The sequence below is a fragment of the Festucalex cinctus genome, chromosome 12, assembly GCF_051991245.1.
Source record: "Festucalex cinctus isolate MCC-2025b chromosome 12, RoL_Fcin_1.0, whole genome shotgun sequence".
NCBI lineage: Eukaryota > Metazoa > Chordata > Actinopteri > Syngnathiformes > Syngnathidae > Festucalex > Festucalex cinctus.
Window position 1 is genome coordinate 12,784,680 of NC_135422.1, and position 19,753 is coordinate 12,804,432.

Sequence of the window (19,753 nt, forward strand, 5' to 3'; positions counted from 1 at the left end):
TGTCGTGCAAGCTCTGGACGGAGGGGGCAGTGTTTAGATCTCCATACCGGAAATAGCTTCACTGGCGCCGATTTATATCCAAAATGGATGCCTCAGTTTCCACTCATCATCCGAATCCAGTATGTTTATACATCTGGGATGCTCTCAAAGTGGACTTGACGGAAGTGAAGTGCAGTGTTTGCAACATTATATACAGCTGGTATAGCAAATAATTACTGTTACGTGCAATTGACTTTAAGTGTTAATGTGTTCAAGTTTATCTCGTTAAGAAGTACGCCAGGAGGAGCTCGGGACAGAACATATTGTGGCGTAGCAGTCTGTCGACTAGTCCGAAGTTCATCAATGCAGGTAAGAGGTGAAATCCTGGTGAGCGAAATTAACCATTAACTCACTGTTATTATAATTAACTGACCGATTTGGTGCGTGTCATTCAACGAATATCCTAGCAACGAATATCCTAGCAACGAATATTGTGCTCTAGCTTGGCTTTTAAGGAGATTTGAGAATAAAAGAAATTTTTTTACCAATTTAAAACGGTTCTCATGTGTGTTAATAGATTGTAACTTGCTGTCATGACAGTACGTCAACGATCCATAATTGTATCCAGTTTTACAGCTTATTTCGGCAACGGTAACGTTTGGCTCGTTTTGGGGCGATTGTGTTTCACGCAATGCCAGCCTTAACCCCGCCCCCACGTACTGCGTGACCAATGGCGAGCCCAGATTTTCATTGTTCAACATTAAAGTCAACACAACGCCACCCTTAAATTAATGTTCAATCGCAAATTTATTTATTTATTGAAATCATTTAATTAAAAAAAATCATTGTAATAGTTCGAAAATGTTGCCATGCCAATGGTCCACATGATCTGCCCATATGTTACCTACCACACAATAAAAGTTTGTATTTTACAAAAACAAGCAACTATGATTACATCGTTTTATCACAATTATTCTTCTAAGCCTTCTAAGGTCTTAAAGCCATAAGTTACTCAATTAAAAATGAACTAACCTAACTTGGTTGTCTTACAGGCGTAAATGAATCTGCAGGCATTTACCATCATGGCTGCCTGACCACTTATTTCCGCACCAAAAGCATTACAGCAATCAATTTTAACACAACACACTTATTCAAATGTATTGTAATGTAAACTATTTTCACTTATCCCTGTGTAAAAACATCCAGACGTTTGACCTTGAGGAGACAAAATGCTGCACGGCTCCTGCTGAATGAGTTTTCCATTTCTCTTACAGTACAAGAAACTTATTATATTTATTAATAGATTTATTTTCAAGCTGATTTCAGCATTTTAAATTGTTGAATTATTCATAGTTATAAATTATGTGGTGACAGAACAATATATCAACTTGTGAAAATATTTAAAAAATATTAAATTGACCTTTTATTGACATATTTATAGTTATTGAAGAAAAAGAAGCAAAACACATTAAACAATGTGTTAATTTACAGGTTATGACTGTATGTGGCTAAAAATGGCAAAAAGAAGCTGAAATGTTAGTAATTTTTTTGTTGTTTTTATTATATTTGGCTATTTGTTGTGTCTTTTTCTCCCAGATTTGCCGTCTCCACAATGAAGAATGGCCCGCTTCCGGCGCAAGTCATGTGTGGCCTTGCTGGCTCTTCTCCTGCTCGTGCTCATCGTGACCGTCGCGCTCAAGTCGCTCGCCCCGGAGGACACCGCGTTCACCGACGGGAAGGAGCCCTCGCCGGACCGGAAGGACGACGCCAAGGGGACGGACGTCCGAGCCGGGAGGAGCGAGGCCGCTCGGCCGGAAGCGGACGAGAAATTGGCGGCGGCGCTGAGCAAGTTCCCGCCGCCAAACTACTACCTTCACGCATTCTACTACATCTGGTATGGCAACCCCAGCTTTGACAGCAAGTACATCCACTGGGACCACCCGCAGATGCCCCACTGGGACCCCAAGGTGGCTCAGAGGTACCCGCAAGGCAGACACAGCCCGCCCGATGACATCGGGGCCAACTTCTACCCGGCGCTGGGCGCGTACAGCTCCAGGGACCCGGCCGTCATGGAGGCGCACATGCAGCAGCTGCGCACGGCCGCCATTGGTAAGCGGGAAAGGGTCATGACAGGACTGGTAACGCTACTCGCCCATTCATGAGCCGTTTCTCGTGGTTTTAGGTGTGATCGCCGTTTCCTGGTACCCGCCTCATACCAAGGATGACAACGGCGAGCCGGTCGATGACATCGTGCCGCTGCTGCTGGACGTGGCGCAACGCTACGACATCAAAGTAACAACATGGCGGCGACGCAGTTTGCTTGTTGTTTTGTCAGCTGGATTGTCAAAGGAGGAAACTTGATTTGGGAATAAGCCGTGAATTTACAAAATGGAAGGTTGGCTGTTAATTGGGAACTTGAATATGGTCATGGAAAATATATTTGAGCAAAATCCTTCCGAATTTAACTGGATTTTTTCTGGTTTGGCAAAAATGCACACGCTCGATTGTTCAATGTTTAAAATAAGTACTCTAAAATGTCTGTTGAGATGTTTTACTTTTTATTGTATTATTGTGCACAGATGTCTGCTTAGGACTAAATCAAACGTTTACAATTATAATTGAATTCTTTCAATATGGAATATTTATAAAATTCAAATGACAAAATTCAAAAATTACAATTATAATTGAATTCTTTCAATATGGAATATTTACAAAATTCTTCAGCTTTTGAGTGGAAATGATCAGAAACTGGAAATGTTCCACCAAAGTTCTTATATTTCATGAAAACTAACAGCAAAACTGAAATTAGATGAATAAACATTAACAAAATAAAATAATAAAAATATAATAGCTTTAAAAAAAAATAACTGAGACTCCATCTTGCATTTATAAAAATAAGTAAAACTTTAAACTAATTATAATTTTTAGATTTGTTTGTTATATATTTAGTTTGGAACTGCTGTACAAATGAAGGTCAAAGAAAATTTGAAAATTATAGTTGACTTTATTACACAATACCTGGTGACCTTTTTTTTTTCTTTATTTATTTTTTTTTTTTAAATCAAGCATTTGATGAATAACAAACAAATTAAAATTAAACTAAAACGAAAATATTTTTGAGAAAATAAGATAAATTAATAAAACAACAAATACTCATTGTTTAAAAAAAACTAAAACTAAGAAAAATTAAATTAAAAAAAACAAACAAATTGAAAACAGACATTTTTGAAAAAACACTGTAAGATAAATTAATAAAACAACAAATACTCATTAAAAAAAAAACCTAAAACTAATAAAAATTAAATTAAAAAACCAAACTGAATTAAAATGAAGACATTTTTGAAAAAATACTGTAAGATAAATTAATAAAATGACAAATACTCATTAAAAAAAAAACTAAAACTAACAAAATTAAATTAAAAAACAAACTAAATTAAAACATACATTTTTGAAAAAATACTGTAAGATAAATTAATAAAATGACAATTACTCATTAAAAAAACTAATAAAAATGAAATGAAACTAATAAAAATTACATTAAAAAACAAACTAAACTAAAACGACATTTAAATTAGTACAAATAAAAGCCACTTGAAAAACTAATTAAAACTAACTGAATTTAGAAAAAAAGTCAAAATGAAATAAAAACTATTGTGAAAAATTTTTATTTTAACCCCTTCGCAACCATCGTTAATTTACATCAAACCTGCACTTCATTTCTAAACACCAGTTTAGCAAGTCTGTATAAAAACCATCTGAATGCAAAATGTGCCAAATGTAACGTTTCACAGGTGGCTTTCCACATCGAGCCGTACAAAGGAAGAGATGAAGTCAACATGTACGCCAACGTCAAATACATCATCGACAAGTAAGTCCAACCTCCTTTTTCATGACGTCACGCGTAACCTCTCAAAACGGAACGAGACGCACTTTCTGCCATTTTGCTCACTTTACTCCCCTCCTCAGGTACGGCCAGCACCCGGCCTTCTTCCGCCACCGCACGGACACGGGCAAACTCCTCCCCCTCTTCTACGTTTACGACTCGTACCTGCTGAACACGGATCAGTGGGCCCGTCTGCTGCGGCGCACGGAGAGCGGCGGCATCCGCGACACGCCGCACGACGCCATCTTCCTGGCCCTGCTGGTGGAGGAGAAGCAGCAGCGCGAGGCGCTGCTCGCCGGCTTCGACGGCCTCTACACCTACTTCGCCACCAACGGCTTCACCTACGGCTCCACGCAGCGCAACTGGGACGCCGTGCGGGCCTTCTGCCGCGACAACGGCCTCCTCTTCGTGCCCAGCGTGGGGCCGGGCTACGTGGACACGGGCGTGCGCCCGTGGAACTTCCAGAACACCCGCAACCGCATCAACGGCAAATACTACGAGAGCTCGCTGAGCGCCGCGCTGGAGGCCAAGCCCGACCTGCTGTCCGTCACGTCCTTCAACGAGTGGCACGAGGGCACGCAGATCGAGATGGCCGTGCCCAAGAGCGGCCCCGCGCTCTACTTGGACTACTTGCCCAACAAGCCCGCCATCTACTTGGAGATCACGCGCAAGTGGGCCGCCATATTTGGCGGCGAGCGCCGGAGACGGCGCGAGTGACTTGATTGACAGCAATATGCAAACGAAGAACAGCTTTGAAATCGGGCCCCGAGCCCTGCTTGGAATAGCAAAAAAAAACTGTGAGTTGTTGACCTAAAAAGGGGGTTGTAATTGCATAGAGATGCCACAAGATGGGGACAAAACTCTTGAACAAGGACATGATAAAAAAAAAAAAAACCCATTAAATTCCAAACTAAATTTTGAGGCGGCAATGACTGATTAAATGTTTTATTTATTAATTAAAATAACACGTGTCATAATCACTTAAGTGTGACATCAGCATTGATGAGATAAGCATTTTCATAATTCAAACTCAATAATTGTAATATATAAATTAAAAATAATCTAAATTGTCATAAAGTGCAATAAGTCAGGTCTTTTGTTTGAACAGTAAATTTCAATAAAATAGTAAGATACTAAAAAAAATGGCCTTGAAAATTATTATTTTTTGTTAATTTATGGGGGGGAAAAAGAGATAATAAAATAATTGATTCTATATCAATTATTCAATTGTTTTTAAACGCAGCCCTAATCAACACCACGCATCTAGCACGTACGTAATCATGAACTCATGTTTCATAATAAACTATTTACTAGTTCAGTTTTACAACACAAACCTCATGAGCCTCATCAGTTACATAGCTAACATACGAGCTTAAATGACACACAAGCATTAACTGATGTGACGTCATCGCACATGGGCAAATAAATATGTGCACTGGCACTTTACACAAATAGTGTAAGTCATAAAATGCTTTCAGAATTCACACACAAATTGTAATAAAGTATGAAAAAAAACAAAAAACGTCCACTTTCAGTTCACCTGAGAGAGACTGTGCATGAGGTGCATTCAAAGACCGCCATCAACACAGGTAAAACACCCAACAGTGAATTAAACGGAACATCAAGATTCCACAAGGCGGTGACAAAGTTGTACTTTTACCTGCATTTGGAGTTCTTCGGAATAATGGAGGATGAAAAAAAAAAAGATTTTTTGTTATGTACTGTACAATATAGAGATTTTGAGCAGGTGAATTTATTGGTGAACTATAGACGCTATACATAGTCCCTTTACAGTATTCCCTCATTTATCACTGAGATAACTAACTAGTAGTGATGGACAAATGAAGCTTCATGAAGCGATTGTGATATTTTTTTATGGCACACTTGGTTTAAAGATACAATGGAAATATAATCAAGTTTCATTTCACTAGCTTTTATATTTAAACCCAAATCATCATCTAGAGAAGTCAACAAAAAAATATATATATATATTGCAAGTGTTTCATGAAGCTTCATTGTCTTACCCCTAGTGATAGATGAATCCCATAACTTACTGTATATTCAAAGTTGAGTTTTGGTAGTTGAATAAATACTTGGAAGTCAGTGAATAACAATAATTAAATAATGTTAAAGAGTTGTACAAAATGTGCATGTGAGGTGCAGTTATTATTTTGTCCACTTGGGGTCACCATCCCCACCTTCTACACTGTGCTATGTATGTGTGACTTTGTTGAGTGAGTCAGCGAATGAGAGTGCGGTTGGCTGTTGTTTAGCCAATCCGTGAGTTCAAGTCTGAATGTGCTTACAGTATGTGTTTCTTTTGTTACCATTTGTTCAATAAAGCGACTGAAAGTGCACCAGCGGCTGTGTCTATCCTTGACCACTTTTGCTTCTTCCAGCTAGCGGCAGGAAACTATTAACAACTTTAGCAAATGTTTATGTAATTGTGTTGGCTCATAGACGCGTTCCGCCCGCTTTCCTCCTTGGTGGCGCGACATTAAAGAAACGAGACTGGCAGCCACTTATAAGTTGATGCCAGTGGGCCAATTGCTTATGACACAGTGTTACGCAACAGCGTCTACTATGCTGCTATGATGAGGTTCACTTCTATTTAGCGTTGTGAAAGCATGCTGAATGGCGTGTGGCGTATGTTATTTTTTTAGTTTAGTTGAATGACACCTCAGTTGGAGTTCACTGCCAAACTAAACACATAAATAATATAGTAATGTCTGTTAAAAAAAAACAAAAACAAAAAAAAACTTGTCAAGTAAGTTGTATTTTTTTTCTTTGACCATGTATAGTAAAGCATTTTAAAAAAGATGACCATTTATCATAAGGCGTCTTTTTTATTTATTTTTTTTTTTTTAATGACCATGTATAGTAAGGCGTTTTTTTTTTTTTTTTTAAACGATCAACTTTAGTAAGGTGTTTAAAAAAACAACAACCATGTATAGTAAGACGTTTCTTTTTTTCTTAATGAAATGAATACTTATAGTAAGACGTTTAAAAACAAACAAACAAAAAAAACAACTACTTCTTTTTAAACGACCAAGTTTAGTAAGGTGTTAAAAAAAAACATGTATAGTGAGTTTTTTTTGTTTTTGTTTGTTTTTAATTAACTTACTTTTTTTTTTAAGTTTAGTAAGGTGTTTAAAAAAACCACAACAACCATGTGTAGTGAGGTGTTTTTGTTTTGTTTTTTTAATTAAACTACTTATAGTAAGATGTTTAAAAAAGAAACAAAAAACAACCATGTATAGTAAGGTTTTTTTTTTTAAACGACTACTTAGTAAGACGTTTAAAAAAAGAATAAAAAACAATTATTTATTTATTTATTTATTTAGTTATTTATTTAGTTATTTTATTACTACTTATAGTAAGGCTTTTTTTTTCTCTTTTTAAACGACCAAGTTTAGTAAGGTGTTAAAAAAAAAACGTATAGTAAGGTTGTTTTTTTTTAAACAACTACTTATAGTAAGGCGTTTTTTTTCTCTCTCTTTTTAAACGACCAAGTTTAGTAAGGTGTTAAAAAAAAAAACATGTATAGTAAGGTTTTGTTTTTTGTTTTTTTAAACAACTACTTATAGTAATAGTATAATAGTATAGTAAGTATAGTGGCAAGAAAAAAACGACCATGTATAGTAAGGTGTTTTTTTTTTTTTTTAATTAAACGACTACTTATAGTAAGACGTTTAAAAAAAGAAACAAAAAACAACCATGTTTATTAAGGTTTTTTTTTTTTTTAATTAAACGACTACTTAGTAAGACGTTTAAAAAAGAAAAAAAACGACCATGTATAGTAAGTTTTATTTATTTATTTATTTTTATCAAACGACTGCTTATAGTAAGGCGTTTTTTTTCTCTCTCTCTTTTTAAACGACCAAGTTGAGTAAAGGTCTTAAAAAAAAACATGTATAGTAAGGTGTTTTTTTTTTTTTAAACGACTACTTATAGTAAGACGTTTAAAAAAAGAAACAAAAAACAACCATGTACAGTAAGGTTTTTTGTTTGTTTGTTTTTTTACTTTACGACTACTTAGTAAAAAAACAAAAAAAAACATGTATAATAAGGTGCTTTTTTTTTTTTTTTTTTAAACGACCAAGTTTAGTGAGATGTTAAAAAAAAAAAAAACATGTATAGTAAGGTGTTGTTGTTTTTTTAATTAAACAACTACTTATAGTAAGATGTTTAAAAAAAGAAACAAAAAAACAACCATGTATAGTAAGTTTTTTTTTGTTTTTTTTTAATTAAACGACTACTTATAGTAAGATGGTTAAAAAAAGAAACAAAAACGACCATGTATTGTAATGTTTTTTTGTTTTTTGTTTTTTTAATTAAACGACTATTTATAGCCGTGGGTTTTCTCCGGGAACTCCTGTCTCCTCCCACATTCCAAAAACATGCATGGCAGGTTAATTGGGCGCTCCCAATTGTCCCTAGGTGTGCGTGTGAGTGTGGATGGTTGTTCGTCTCTGTGTGCCCTGTGATTGGTTGGCAACCAGTCCAGGGTGTACCCCGCCTGATAGTAAGGTGTTTTTGTTGTTGTTGTTTTTTTTTTTAATTAAACGACTACTTATAGTAAGACTTTTAAAAAAGAAACAAAAAACAACAACAACCATGTATAAAGGTGTTTTTGTTGTTGTTGATGTTTTTATTAAATCGTCAGTGTCAATTAGCCCCTTTGTTCATTTTCTCTTGCTCCACCGCCATTGGTGCACGCTGTCCTTGCTGTGGCTCAGCTTACTCGGCAGTCGTTTCAAACATTTGAACTTCCAGGTGAGCTGCCCGACCTGTTATTGGGTTACTGGTTAGTGGTTTGTGTTACATATCCACCCGTGTGTTGTTGTACATTTACTCTTAATAACCCTCCCTGGACTCTAGCTTTGGCCTTCTGATGTCGCTCTGCTTATCGGTGAGTCGGGCTCAGCCTGTGATTTTCAATCCCTGTTGCGCAACAATATTGATGCCTTGACTTGAACCAGTGCTTCTCAATTCCGGTCCTCAGGGCCCCCTATCCAGCCTGTTTTCCATATCTCCCAATTCCAACGCAGGTGAGGATCGTTATCAGGCTTCTCCAGAGCTTGCTGATTAGCTGTCATTGGAATCAGCTGCATTGGGAATTGGGAGACATGGAAAACAGGCTGGATAGGGGGCCCGGAGGACCGGAATTGAGAAACACTGACTTGAACTAAGCTTAGCTTTGAGCTAACTACTTGACTTAAGTGCACTTTACTATAATAAGGCCTAATAATTTTTTTGCGGATTTGGAATGATATGAGGACAAAGATATAGTACCTCAATAATATTAAAATTTTGAGTGAAGAGATTTTTGTTCAGCAGTTTTGTGACATTCCTTGCACTGGAAAAAAAATCACATTATGTGTTTTTTGCATCAAACCTTTTGTTGTTGGATTAGGATAGTTGACATTTGATACATTCATTAAGAAATGTATTATGAAAAATGTTATATTAAAAGCGCGTATTTTGACATTGAGATGGCGTTTTGTCATCCCGTAAATTGTGTTTTTTTTTGTTTTTTGTTTTTTTGGTGCTACAGTCCAGACTAACATGCTGGGTCTGCAACTGTTTGTTCCTCCTTACTGAGGTTCAGATGTGACAGAAAAGCATAAAAAGTTACAAAATGCACTCATGGGTTTTACCGCAGCACATGAAAAGAGAACCTCAGCAACTATTTACTGTCTGAGACCGTTGTAGCTATTTATTGGTGGAAAACTGAATCAAATACATTTTATTGTCCGAGGCAGAGCTTATGGGTTTTTTTTTCCGAGGCCAAAATGACATGGCTCAACCTGTTACCAAAGGATGAATCCAACAGATCATCTTAATGATAAAGTGTGTCAGAAAATGGTGGCTATAGCAAGTCTACACACGCTTTTTAGAACGCCCGATTTTGTGTTAAACAGAACGAGGTGGAGAGCCTGTACATATACAAACACGCACGCATATGCGCACAGTGGAGCCCCGCAGTGGCGATGAACGGAACAATTTAGCGAGCCTGCACGTCACAGCACAGCAGCACACATACACGGTGCATGCACATGCACCGAATTTCTTTAATTACTTTTTTTCCCAAACATGTAAATTATCTGTTCGCACTGCAGCTTCCAGTACGCATTGCACGCCGTTACAAGACGCGCACACACGCACAGAAAAAAAAAAAAAAAAAAAAAAAAGGATGGATGCGGGCTGCTGCGGATGCGGTGACGCTCACACGACGGTGGATGATTCCAAACACATCGTCGTCATGCGATTGCAATGACTGGAAGGTCTCTCGAGATGGTGAGTCGAATTCCTTTATTCACCCCCCCCCCCCCCATCCACCGCATCAATGCATGCATAAAATAATAGCGAGCTCGTTTGCGGTCCTAAAACGCCGTTTTTGATGTGAGCGATGGCGCTTTTCGCGCACGTCCAACGTTTGGCCAAGGCGGCCGAATTGCGCCGAACGCCGATCGGGTGGCGGGAGCATCGCGTCGGTCGGCCGCGGATGACCTTCAGCTGCGCATCGGAGGTGCGAGCCGGTGCGGTCGTGACGCGATTCGGTGCGGAGTGCGGCGGCAGCAGCAGCGTGGTGCTATAATTGTGGTGCTGTGCATGCGGCTCGCCTCGCGTCTCCAGCCAACCGTGCACGGCCCAAATATTTCAACACAATAAAGCACTGACTATAGCGCAACATCGCCACTATACTCATGCGCGTCGAAGTGAGGAGGAGGAGGAGGAGGTGTGGTGGGGGGGGGTGCAAACAGGACCCCAGGCAGGGGAGGCTGGGCTTTGGTAAAGTTTTGAAGAGCTATTCCTTTTATGTAGATGTCAATTATAAAGATAAATAATGTCATAAATGTTCGAATAAATAAATCATAAAATGCTGTGAGTGATGTGAACTGAATTTTGTCAAGTCCGATTGTGAGACTGGCTGTAGATAGATATATAGATAGATAGATAGATAGATAGATAGATAGATAGCAAACATCTCGAAAGTACTCAATGTGCAAAAACCCGACAGTTTACATCAGTGCTGATTATTATATAATATATTTTCAGATCTATTGCTCCTTTGAGCAGACAGACAGCAGAGCAACATAAAACAGTCAACATCAAATTACTCACATCAAAGGACTTCAGGATTCGCAGAAAAAAAAAAGAACCTAGTCTGACCCTTTTTTATAAAGGTGCTCTGATGTTCCAGTCCAGTTTGTCATCCAAGTGATATTTGTATGTATGTACACGTTCCACGTCCTGTCCATATATGTTGATTGGCTGAAAGATGTGCTTATTCTTACCAAAATTAATAATCATTTCTTTGGTCTGGCTTATATTCAGAATAATTGAGTTCTTAGTGCTCCAGTCATAGACGGCAGCGATCGAGTCCCTGTACAAGCCACAATGGCTGTGTCATCTGAGTACTTTTGAAAATGGCAGGTGTCCGAGTGGTGTTTGATATCAGCCGTGTAAAGAGTGAAAAGGAAAAGGGGCAAGCACAGTTCCCTGTGGAACACCAACGTTGCTCACAACAGAGTCCGAGGTAATGTTGTTGCCCAGCTTCACATACTGACTGAGACCAGTCCATAAGGTAGCTGTGTATCCATGTCATGAATGTTGACTCCACCCCCAATCCTTCCAGTTTATGTTTGAGCAGGTTGAATAGTGTCAAATGCACTTAGAAAAATCAAACAACATAATCCTCACATATCCAGTCGGTACATCCAGGAAGGAGTAGGTCCGGTGCAACAAATAAAAAACTTCTTCATGCTGTCACTACCGATATTGTGTATGGAGTGGCCTTTTTTTTTTTTTTTTTTTTGTACCAGAATGAAGCCACCTGTTCATGCTTCTACACTTCTACCAACATGCCAACATGCATCTCCACTTCAGCCTAAAGATGGCAGCATGCTCCCACAATACCCTTAAACAGTGTTTTAAGTGCAATATATATATATATATATATACATATATATATATATATATATACATTTTATATACATTCAAATTTCCCATCATTTAATCTCTCTTTGTGCTTGTTCTGGGTGTCCGGAGGCATTAAGAGGACCTGTTCAAGACACAACACAGCCCGTTGGATTGTCGCTTTTATTCTGCGCAACAGCCAAGACGCTGCCACCTGTAAACGACGATTCCGTGTAGGAACGTCTGCTTCGCTTGGATTCCAGCTGCAAGTCAAATCCACAAGGTTGGTTGTCAGGATGTCCTTTTTCCTTTAGAAGCCAGAGGACGTAATTAGGTGCCTGGTGTAACTTTAACAGTCGAGTGGTTCCCAACCATCGGTCCGCGGGCCCTTTGGTTTGGTTGCAGAGATACGGAGAAAAGCATTCTAAATTCAAATGGTGTTTTTTTTTTTTTTTTTTTTTTTTTTTTTTTACTTCAGAGAAAGAAATGTGGGGAGCATTGTGCGTGGTGGGCGGCACCAATAAAGCTCACTATTAAGGAGGACGTCTAACATAAACATTTCTTGACAATAATATTATATATGACCTCACTAGTCTAAACATAATATTCTGATTAATGTTATATTTGTGGGAATATGAGCTATGCAGTTTTTATTCATCTCAGGGGCCACATGCTAGCGACTGAAGATGACATCACATTTGCTCAGGTAACGATCAATCACAGCTCACCTGTTTTCTGAAGCTGAGCTCTGATTAGTTGTTGCCTGAGACCTGAGCAACTGTGATGTCATTTTCACTTGACAGCAAGTGGCAAAATGGCCGCCCTCTGATAATGATAATAACAGCAGGATTTTGCTCTTTAATTCATATTCCACTAATGCAATATTAATCAGAATATCATATGTAGACTAGTGGGCCTGCATAACATATTATTGTCAAGATATTTTGAGGGGGTTGATCTCCACTTTAAAGGTAGCCCAAAGGATTTGTTTAGGCCTGTGCGGGACGATTCTGGGCAGAGAGTGCTCCTGATTGGTGGGCTGTTTCCGCAGACGTGTAAGATTTCCTGATTGGTGGGTTTCACGCTTGTTTTTAGTTGGCTGCTAACCTCGGCGTTTTTTCCGGTCAATTTTGAATATTGTGTTTACAAACAGCAACGTAAAAACGTCACATTTAAATTGGAACTGTGGACGCCCCAAATTATATCAATTATTTGCATTTCTTCTCCGCTGTTCGTACCAGGTCTTGGTCAACGTGTTTTAGTTCTTGAGTACAGTTTGGCATCTGGAAACCTCGCATGTCGGGACCATTGTAACCCGAGGACCTTGTGTAATCGATTTGCATGACTGTAATCATTTTCTGTTCTCCTGTCAGGACAGAGTAATGTCATCGGCACCCGTCCACAGGATCCTACGACCGCTTTTTTTGGGCACCTTCATCCTAGGATGTTTCGTGACTCTCTTCCTGATGTATTTTAAGCCGTCCACCGGCTGGCTGTCGGGTCCCGCGGAGTCCACGGCGTCCAGCGAGCGCGTCAAGGGCGTCTTCTACGCCAAGAGCGAGCGCAACACCACCACGGTGCTCATCTGGCTCTGGCCCTTCGGACAGACGTACGACCTGAACGTGTGCGCTTCGCTCTTCAACATCGACGGCTGCTTCGTCACGGCCGACCGCAACTTTTACAACAAGTCCGACGGCGTCCTCATCCACCACCGCGACATCTGCTCCGACTTGTCCAACCTGCCGCCGCCGCAGCGGCCGTCCTTCCAGAAGTGGATCTGGATGAACCTGGAGTCGCCGTCGCACTCGTCGCAACTGGCCGGCATCGAGAACCTCTTCAACCTGACGCTCAACTACCGGCAGGACGCCGACATCGAAGTGCCTTACGGCTCCGTGGTGGCCACTGAGAGCGAGGACGACTTTGTCCCGCCCAGCAAGAACAAGCTGATCTGCTGGATCGTGAGCAACTGGAACCAGGAGCACGTGCGCGTCAAGTACTACAACGAACTGTATAAGCACATCGAGGTGCACGCGTACGGCCAGGCTTTCGGCGAGTACATCGCCGACCAGGATTACTTCCCCACCATCGCCAGCTGCAAGTTCTACCTGGCATTCGAGAACTCCATCCACAAGGACTACATCACCGAGAAGTTCTACAACCCGCTGGCCGTGGGCACCGTGCCGGTGGTGCTGGGCCCGTCGCGGCAGAACTACGAGAACTTCGTCCAGGGCGACGCCTTCATCCACGTGGATGACTTTACCTCGCCCAAGGAGCTGGCCGACTACCTGCTGCTCCTGGACAAGAACGAGGAGATGTACCTCAGGTACTTTGAGTGGCGGCGCCACTTTAAGGTGAAGATGGCGCTCTTCTGGGCTGAGCACACGTGCCTGGCCTGCGACTACCTGCGCAGGCACAGGGAGTACAAGACGGTCAAGAACTTGGACAAGTGGTTCTGGGGCTGAGCCAGCTTGTGTTCATGGTGAAGGCTTTATGACTTTCATTCACTGGCGTCATCAAAATCCCTCCCCAGAGCTTGCACTTTTCTTTTTTAATTGATTTAGTGACCAGTTTTATTTAACCTGAGCCAATTTTTAATAAGCCTTATTTTTCCTTTTTTTTTTTTTGTTGTCCCCGCAAGGTGATACCTATTAACACATTTGACGTTATTTATCTGCAATCCTTACGCTTTTTGGACCTGTACTGATTTTGAAAGTCATACCCACTTGCAGCATATTTTTCATGGCAAATCCTCAAAATGATCATCAGAATTTGATGCCATGTAAAGGCCCCTAAAAATGCCATTGCTTACTATCTGGAAATTCTGCACTGTTAATTCACTGAAAATCACATTTTTAGCAGTCATGCCTAGACTATTAGACAAGGGTAAAAAAGTTGAGAAAAAAATAGTAGGTTGACGGCTAATTGCTAACATTCGTGGCCAGTGGACATTCTTCTTGTAACAAGGGATGTCATGTTAGGGGCAATATCGTGATATTGCGATATGAAAGGTGAAGTCAACCTCCACAAAAATTCTTGACAATAATATGTTCTATGCAGCCCCACTAGTGAAAATATGGTTTTCTGCAGCAAAATGAAGCAGTTTTTAATCAATATTAGAGGGTGGCCATTTTGCCACTTGCCGTCGAGTCACATCACAGTTGCTCAGGTCTCAGAAATCAACTAATCACAGCTCAGCTTCAGAAAACGGGTGAACTGTGATTGGCCATGACCTGAGCAACTCTGATGTCATCTTCAGTCGACAGCAAGTGGCAAAATGGCCGCCCCCTGAGATGGATAAAAGCGGCTGGATTTTGCTGCATAACTCTAATTAGAGAAGTTTAATTTGAATTAGGAATGCTTTGGCCACTGCAGTGTTTATTTCTCATATAAAACAGTCATACCAGCAAACATTTTTACAACATCTCCATTAAAAAAAAAAGTACATGAAATTTACTACATTACTTCAGCTGAACACAACATTGTGAACTACATAGTCATATATTCGTCAATAGGAGCACATGACAAAAACATGGCCAAACATATTTGTCTATTACTACTGTTATGTACAAAAACATAATATTGTGCTTTTTCCTCCCAATATGAGTTTTTTTTTTAACAAATAACTGAATTATTTTTGGGCAATATTGTGAGTTTTTACACAGTATCGTGAGCTTTTTATTTTATATATCGCCAAACCTCCCCACAATATCGTGATAATTATCGTATCGTGATGTTTGGATATCCCTACTTGTAACATTGAGGCCTTCTTCTGGAATATGCCTCGCTAAAAAGAAAAGCCAAAGAAAATGGAAAAAAAAAAAAAAAAGCTGTCAACACTTCTGGCTGTAGTCACTGACGTGTTGAGTTATAATGACGTTTTTGTGTGACTAGGTGATCCCTTGGCGGGGACTGGATGCTGTCATCTATGAGTTCTGCTTTACAGTATCTAATTTTTCTAGCATTCCAAATACACATTTATTTGTGTATATTTATTATTATTATGATCATTTTTACGGTTTATTTGAAAGTTTTGCTGCTATGTGCTTTATGGTATGACAGTCCAACATGTGACTTTTATTTCTGTGTCTCCCCGTATTTTAGCGCACAAGCAGACAGACGTACAGTACAGACAGATGCTCAGTGTTTCCAGACGTGCTGCACTGTCTGCCTTCGAAAAGATACGAATGCATATAACACGAGATCACTTTTAATACTGTTTACGGGCTTTGGTAGGTGCTGCTGTTTTGGTTAGCAACAGATTTGACAAGCGTTTCAGCAGTCACATAATGATGATGCATTTGTACTTAATGTTTGTCAAAGCAGACTTTTAAGCACATTTCTCATATTAGATGGTTCAGGGGTGTCTAATATTGTGGCAAGTGTACATTCACAAGAGCAAGAAATGTGAACAACTTTCTGCACTTTTTTTTTTGTACCGGAAAGCTCCTTTGAACAGCACTGAAATTCGGCCCAATTTTGAACCTCACTCTAAGATGTGTGATGGTAAATGTTGGAACGCTTGAACATTGATGATTGTTGGCAGATTCAGAGACGTCCAACAATCGAGTCTTGGCTGAATTAGACGGTAACACAAGTGGACAAATTCTTGGATCCTTTTTCCAAATGTGATGGCTGTTATCACACATCGGTCTACGTGGATGTCGCCCAATTTCCCATTCCTGACGTCAGGATGTTCTCTCTCACAAACCAATTGAGAGTGAGTCCTTTTTTTTTAAAAAAAATATGGATACAAGACTCTAAATGCTCTGATGTCCCATTTCAATACTTCCATCTCACTTTTTCTTTTTCTTTTTTTTTTTTTTTTTTTTTAGAAAAGAGACTGGATCCTTACTTGATCCCAATGCCTATCCCCAGTATTGATATTATTTTTGCACACAAATGACAAGTTCTTCTTGCATACGATGTTTTGAAGTGTTGTGCGTAAGAATACATGATTAACACTGTACCTTCTGTTTTTTAATTATATTGTTTTATATTTATGATTCACAGGTGTTTTTATTACAAGTACTAACTGTAATTCTGACTTTACTACTGTGTGATAGACTACGGCACGTTCTGAAGTGAACTTGCTCATAAACTGAGGAGCCCCTACCTTTATTGTGCAAAGCCAGCCTTTTATGCAAAATAATTTCTATCTTCTGCCATACACTGGAAAGTAGTGGTGTGCAATATTTGGTTTCCGTTTAATAAGAAATAAATGCAGGGCTGGTATTGCCAATACCGACAAATACTGTACCAATACTAATAATGCTCCTTTCGGATATTTAAGGTTGATGCGTCACTCAATGGCAAAATTAGAATTTTATAGCTAAATTGAAGACATTTTAAGCAAAGCTGATAGAAAAGCAAGAAAACTAATTTTCCTTATTTATTCTCCTGTCTGAATTTTAAAAATAAATAATATATATATAAAAAACACTTGTTTTCACTATTAAAGTAGTAAATAAATATATTTAAAACATATATTAAAATACAATGAATACAATTTCACCATTCAATGCACTATTTTTCCACATTAAAAAAAAATAAAAAAGATTATCATTAACATTTATAGTATAGTATTTGCAGTAGAAATTCAATACAAATACTTTTCATGCAGTTCTTTTCTGGTTTTAAAACACAATAACAAAACAACTAGCGAATAGATTACCAAAGTATGAAATCCTTGAATTTATGGAAAAATTGGCCTAATGTACATTTGATTTTTTAAAAAAAACCTGTAAAATCCATCTTATTCTTACTGATAACAATATCAACGTCAGTATCGATATTATCTGTATTTGTATCAAACTGCTCACCACTGCTGGAAAGAATCTTTTTTCCTATGGAGTGCCATAGTGAAACTTGTACTTATGTAAAAAGAAAAGAAAAACAATGTCATGTGACACAAGAGGGATGAGAAAGGATGTGTTGTGTATATTTTTTAAGAGTTGGTGTCGCACTCTCCTGAAATTGATGCAAGTGTCGTGGTACCTTTACCGAGTTTTTACGACTTAATTGCTCAAGCGTGTTTGTTGCGTTGGCCTGCTTGTCTCGCTCTTGTTTTGCCAAACTTGTGCAGCCTCCGCGCGAATGTGTCGCTCTCGCAGAGGGATGCCATTCCGTATCTCTGTCCTAAAAACAACACACACACATGCACACAAACATCGTACGTGGGATCAACGTGTGTGTCAAGCGTTTGGCCCATTTGAAATGGGTCAGTGGAGTTATTTTCTTTTTTTCTTAATTTTTGCCAAATCACTGTATTTTGCCAAATGTTGTATTTGAACTCTAGATGTCAACTAGTGTCAAAGAAAAAAAATAAAGAAGTGAAACAGTGGATGGCTTTCATGACAGGTGATCCATGTATATATTGACTTTCTTATACTGCCCCCAAGTGGCCAAAGCAGGCGGGCAGCACGATTCAATTAATTCCTTATAATTCGATTTAATAATGTCGTTACTGTATTTTTTTTTAAAATATAAAGCACAATACAATAGAGTGCATTTTTTATCATTGCACATAATTTTGACATGGTGGAGGGCTGCAATGATTTATAGCATTTCCGTTCCAATAAGTGAGGAAATAGAGCAAATTAAACTTGCATCTCAAAGCACCACAATCTTACTAGTGTGGACAAAGAAAGTACTAGTACATGAAAATCAATCATGTGATAAATGCTTTCCGAACAAGTGTACCTACCTATCTTAACAGTGAGTGGAGCATTTGCCCATTTATTTGCAACGACACTGCCCGAAGATGATGTAGTGCAGCTCAAGTGTAGTTTACACGCAGAGGCACATTGAGTGCAATATAATGCGTGTGGGCCCGGTATAAATAGCTTGAGAAAAGGCCAGATAAGTGATTGATGATGGAGAGGAGAGCGCGTTGTGGTGGTTACGCCTCAATCCGCCCGCCGCCTGTTGTTAGTTACGCCCTGACCCTCGCAAACACGTTGCTATTTGCATCTCGATCCTCCGCGCGCTGGCGGCAAGTAATGAAGTACAAATACTTGGTTACTGTACCGACAGGTAAGTCAGTTTGTAAAGGTACTTGAGTACAGTAGAATCTTAATTTAGGACTTTAATTCATCACTCGTATCCCAGATTAGCTTCCTCCATTGAAACAAATGGAGATATAATTAATCTGTTTATGAAAATGTACTTTTTTCCACTAAAAAAAGTTACAAATACCACTGTACTTCCACCTTTTTGCAGTATCTGTACTGCCACCTCTGCCTACGTGTGTGGGTGCATGTGTGTGTGATAGTGGGTTCAGTGATGTCATTAATCCCTTGGTTCTATTCGAGGATTAATAGGGAAGCTCGGTTGACGGTGTAAGAGGCTCCCCCCAATCGGCAAGAGTCAAGGAATTGTCAGCGAGACTCCCTTAACATGATCTGTACTGTAACCCTATCAACACATAAAAATATATATACTTATATACGGTACATATACAGTATAGTAAAAAGCTGTGCATCCCAGTAAGGACCGATTGGCTGACAGTATATATGGTGACAAATCTCGTGACCAGCTAACCTGGAACCGATTTAGACATCTGTCCAGTCATACTTTTGTCTGCGCACCTGACTAACTACACTCAAATATGAAAAAAACTCAAACTTATTCTAAAATGTCATTTTAAACCCCAAGCCACAAAGTTCCTCTGCATTAGAGAGTCCACAGACTCCATCGCTTCCCAATTGTCTGCATTTGAAATTAATTCACATCATTTAATCTTCTTGCCACTTATTCCTCTCTATTTCCGTCCATCTGTTATTTCAACCATCAAAAAATTTCATCTACCCATTTATTGATCAACCTAGTTATCCTTTGTATATTGGTTACCCTATCAAGCCATCCGTCCATACATCGATTGGACCAACCAACTTCGCTTTCTGGATCTGTCGCTTGACCAAACTACCGTCCTATCAACTTCTTTATCTCACTATTGCTGACCCACTTTAG

At 39.2% G+C, this 19,753-nt stretch overlaps 2 protein-coding genes across 4 annotated transcripts; both read left to right on the forward strand.

The window, feature by feature from the left end:
- The first annotated feature begins 69 nt into the window (after positions 1-69).
- manea (mannosidase, endo-alpha) lies at positions 70-6,222 on the forward strand. 2 transcript variants are annotated; one of them, XM_077539857.1, is made up of 6 exons: positions 85-199; positions 270-348; positions 1,576-2,088; positions 2,162-2,271; positions 3,771-3,847; positions 3,946-6,222. In XM_077539857.1, the coding sequence occupies exons 3-6, from the start codon at positions 1,599-1,601 to the stop codon at positions 4,577-4,579; spliced, it is 1,311 nt and encodes a 436-aa protein (XP_077395983.1). In that variant the 5' UTR covers positions 85-199; positions 270-348; positions 1,576-1,598; the 3' UTR covers positions 4,580-6,222. The 2 variants fall into 2 exon arrangements, with proteins under 2 accessions (XP_077395982.1, XP_077395983.1); XM_077539856.1 differs by having other exon boundaries at positions 70-348.
- Positions 6,223-9,877: 3,655 nt separating this feature from the next.
- On the forward strand, positions 9,878-18,125 carry fut9a (fucosyltransferase 9a). Of its 2 annotated transcripts, none has more exons than XM_077539378.1 (3): positions 9,878-10,162; positions 11,918-12,068; positions 13,159-18,125. In XM_077539378.1, exon 3 carries the CDS (start codon positions 13,168-13,170, stop codon positions 14,245-14,247), a length of 1,080 nt encoding a protein of 359 aa, XP_077395504.1. In that variant the 5' UTR covers positions 9,878-10,162; positions 11,918-12,068; positions 13,159-13,167; the 3' UTR covers positions 14,248-18,125. The 2 variants fall into 2 exon arrangements, with proteins under 2 accessions (XP_077395504.1, XP_077395503.1); XM_077539377.1 differs by having other exon boundaries at positions 13,164-18,125.
- Positions 18,126-19,753: the final 1,628 nt, after the last annotated feature.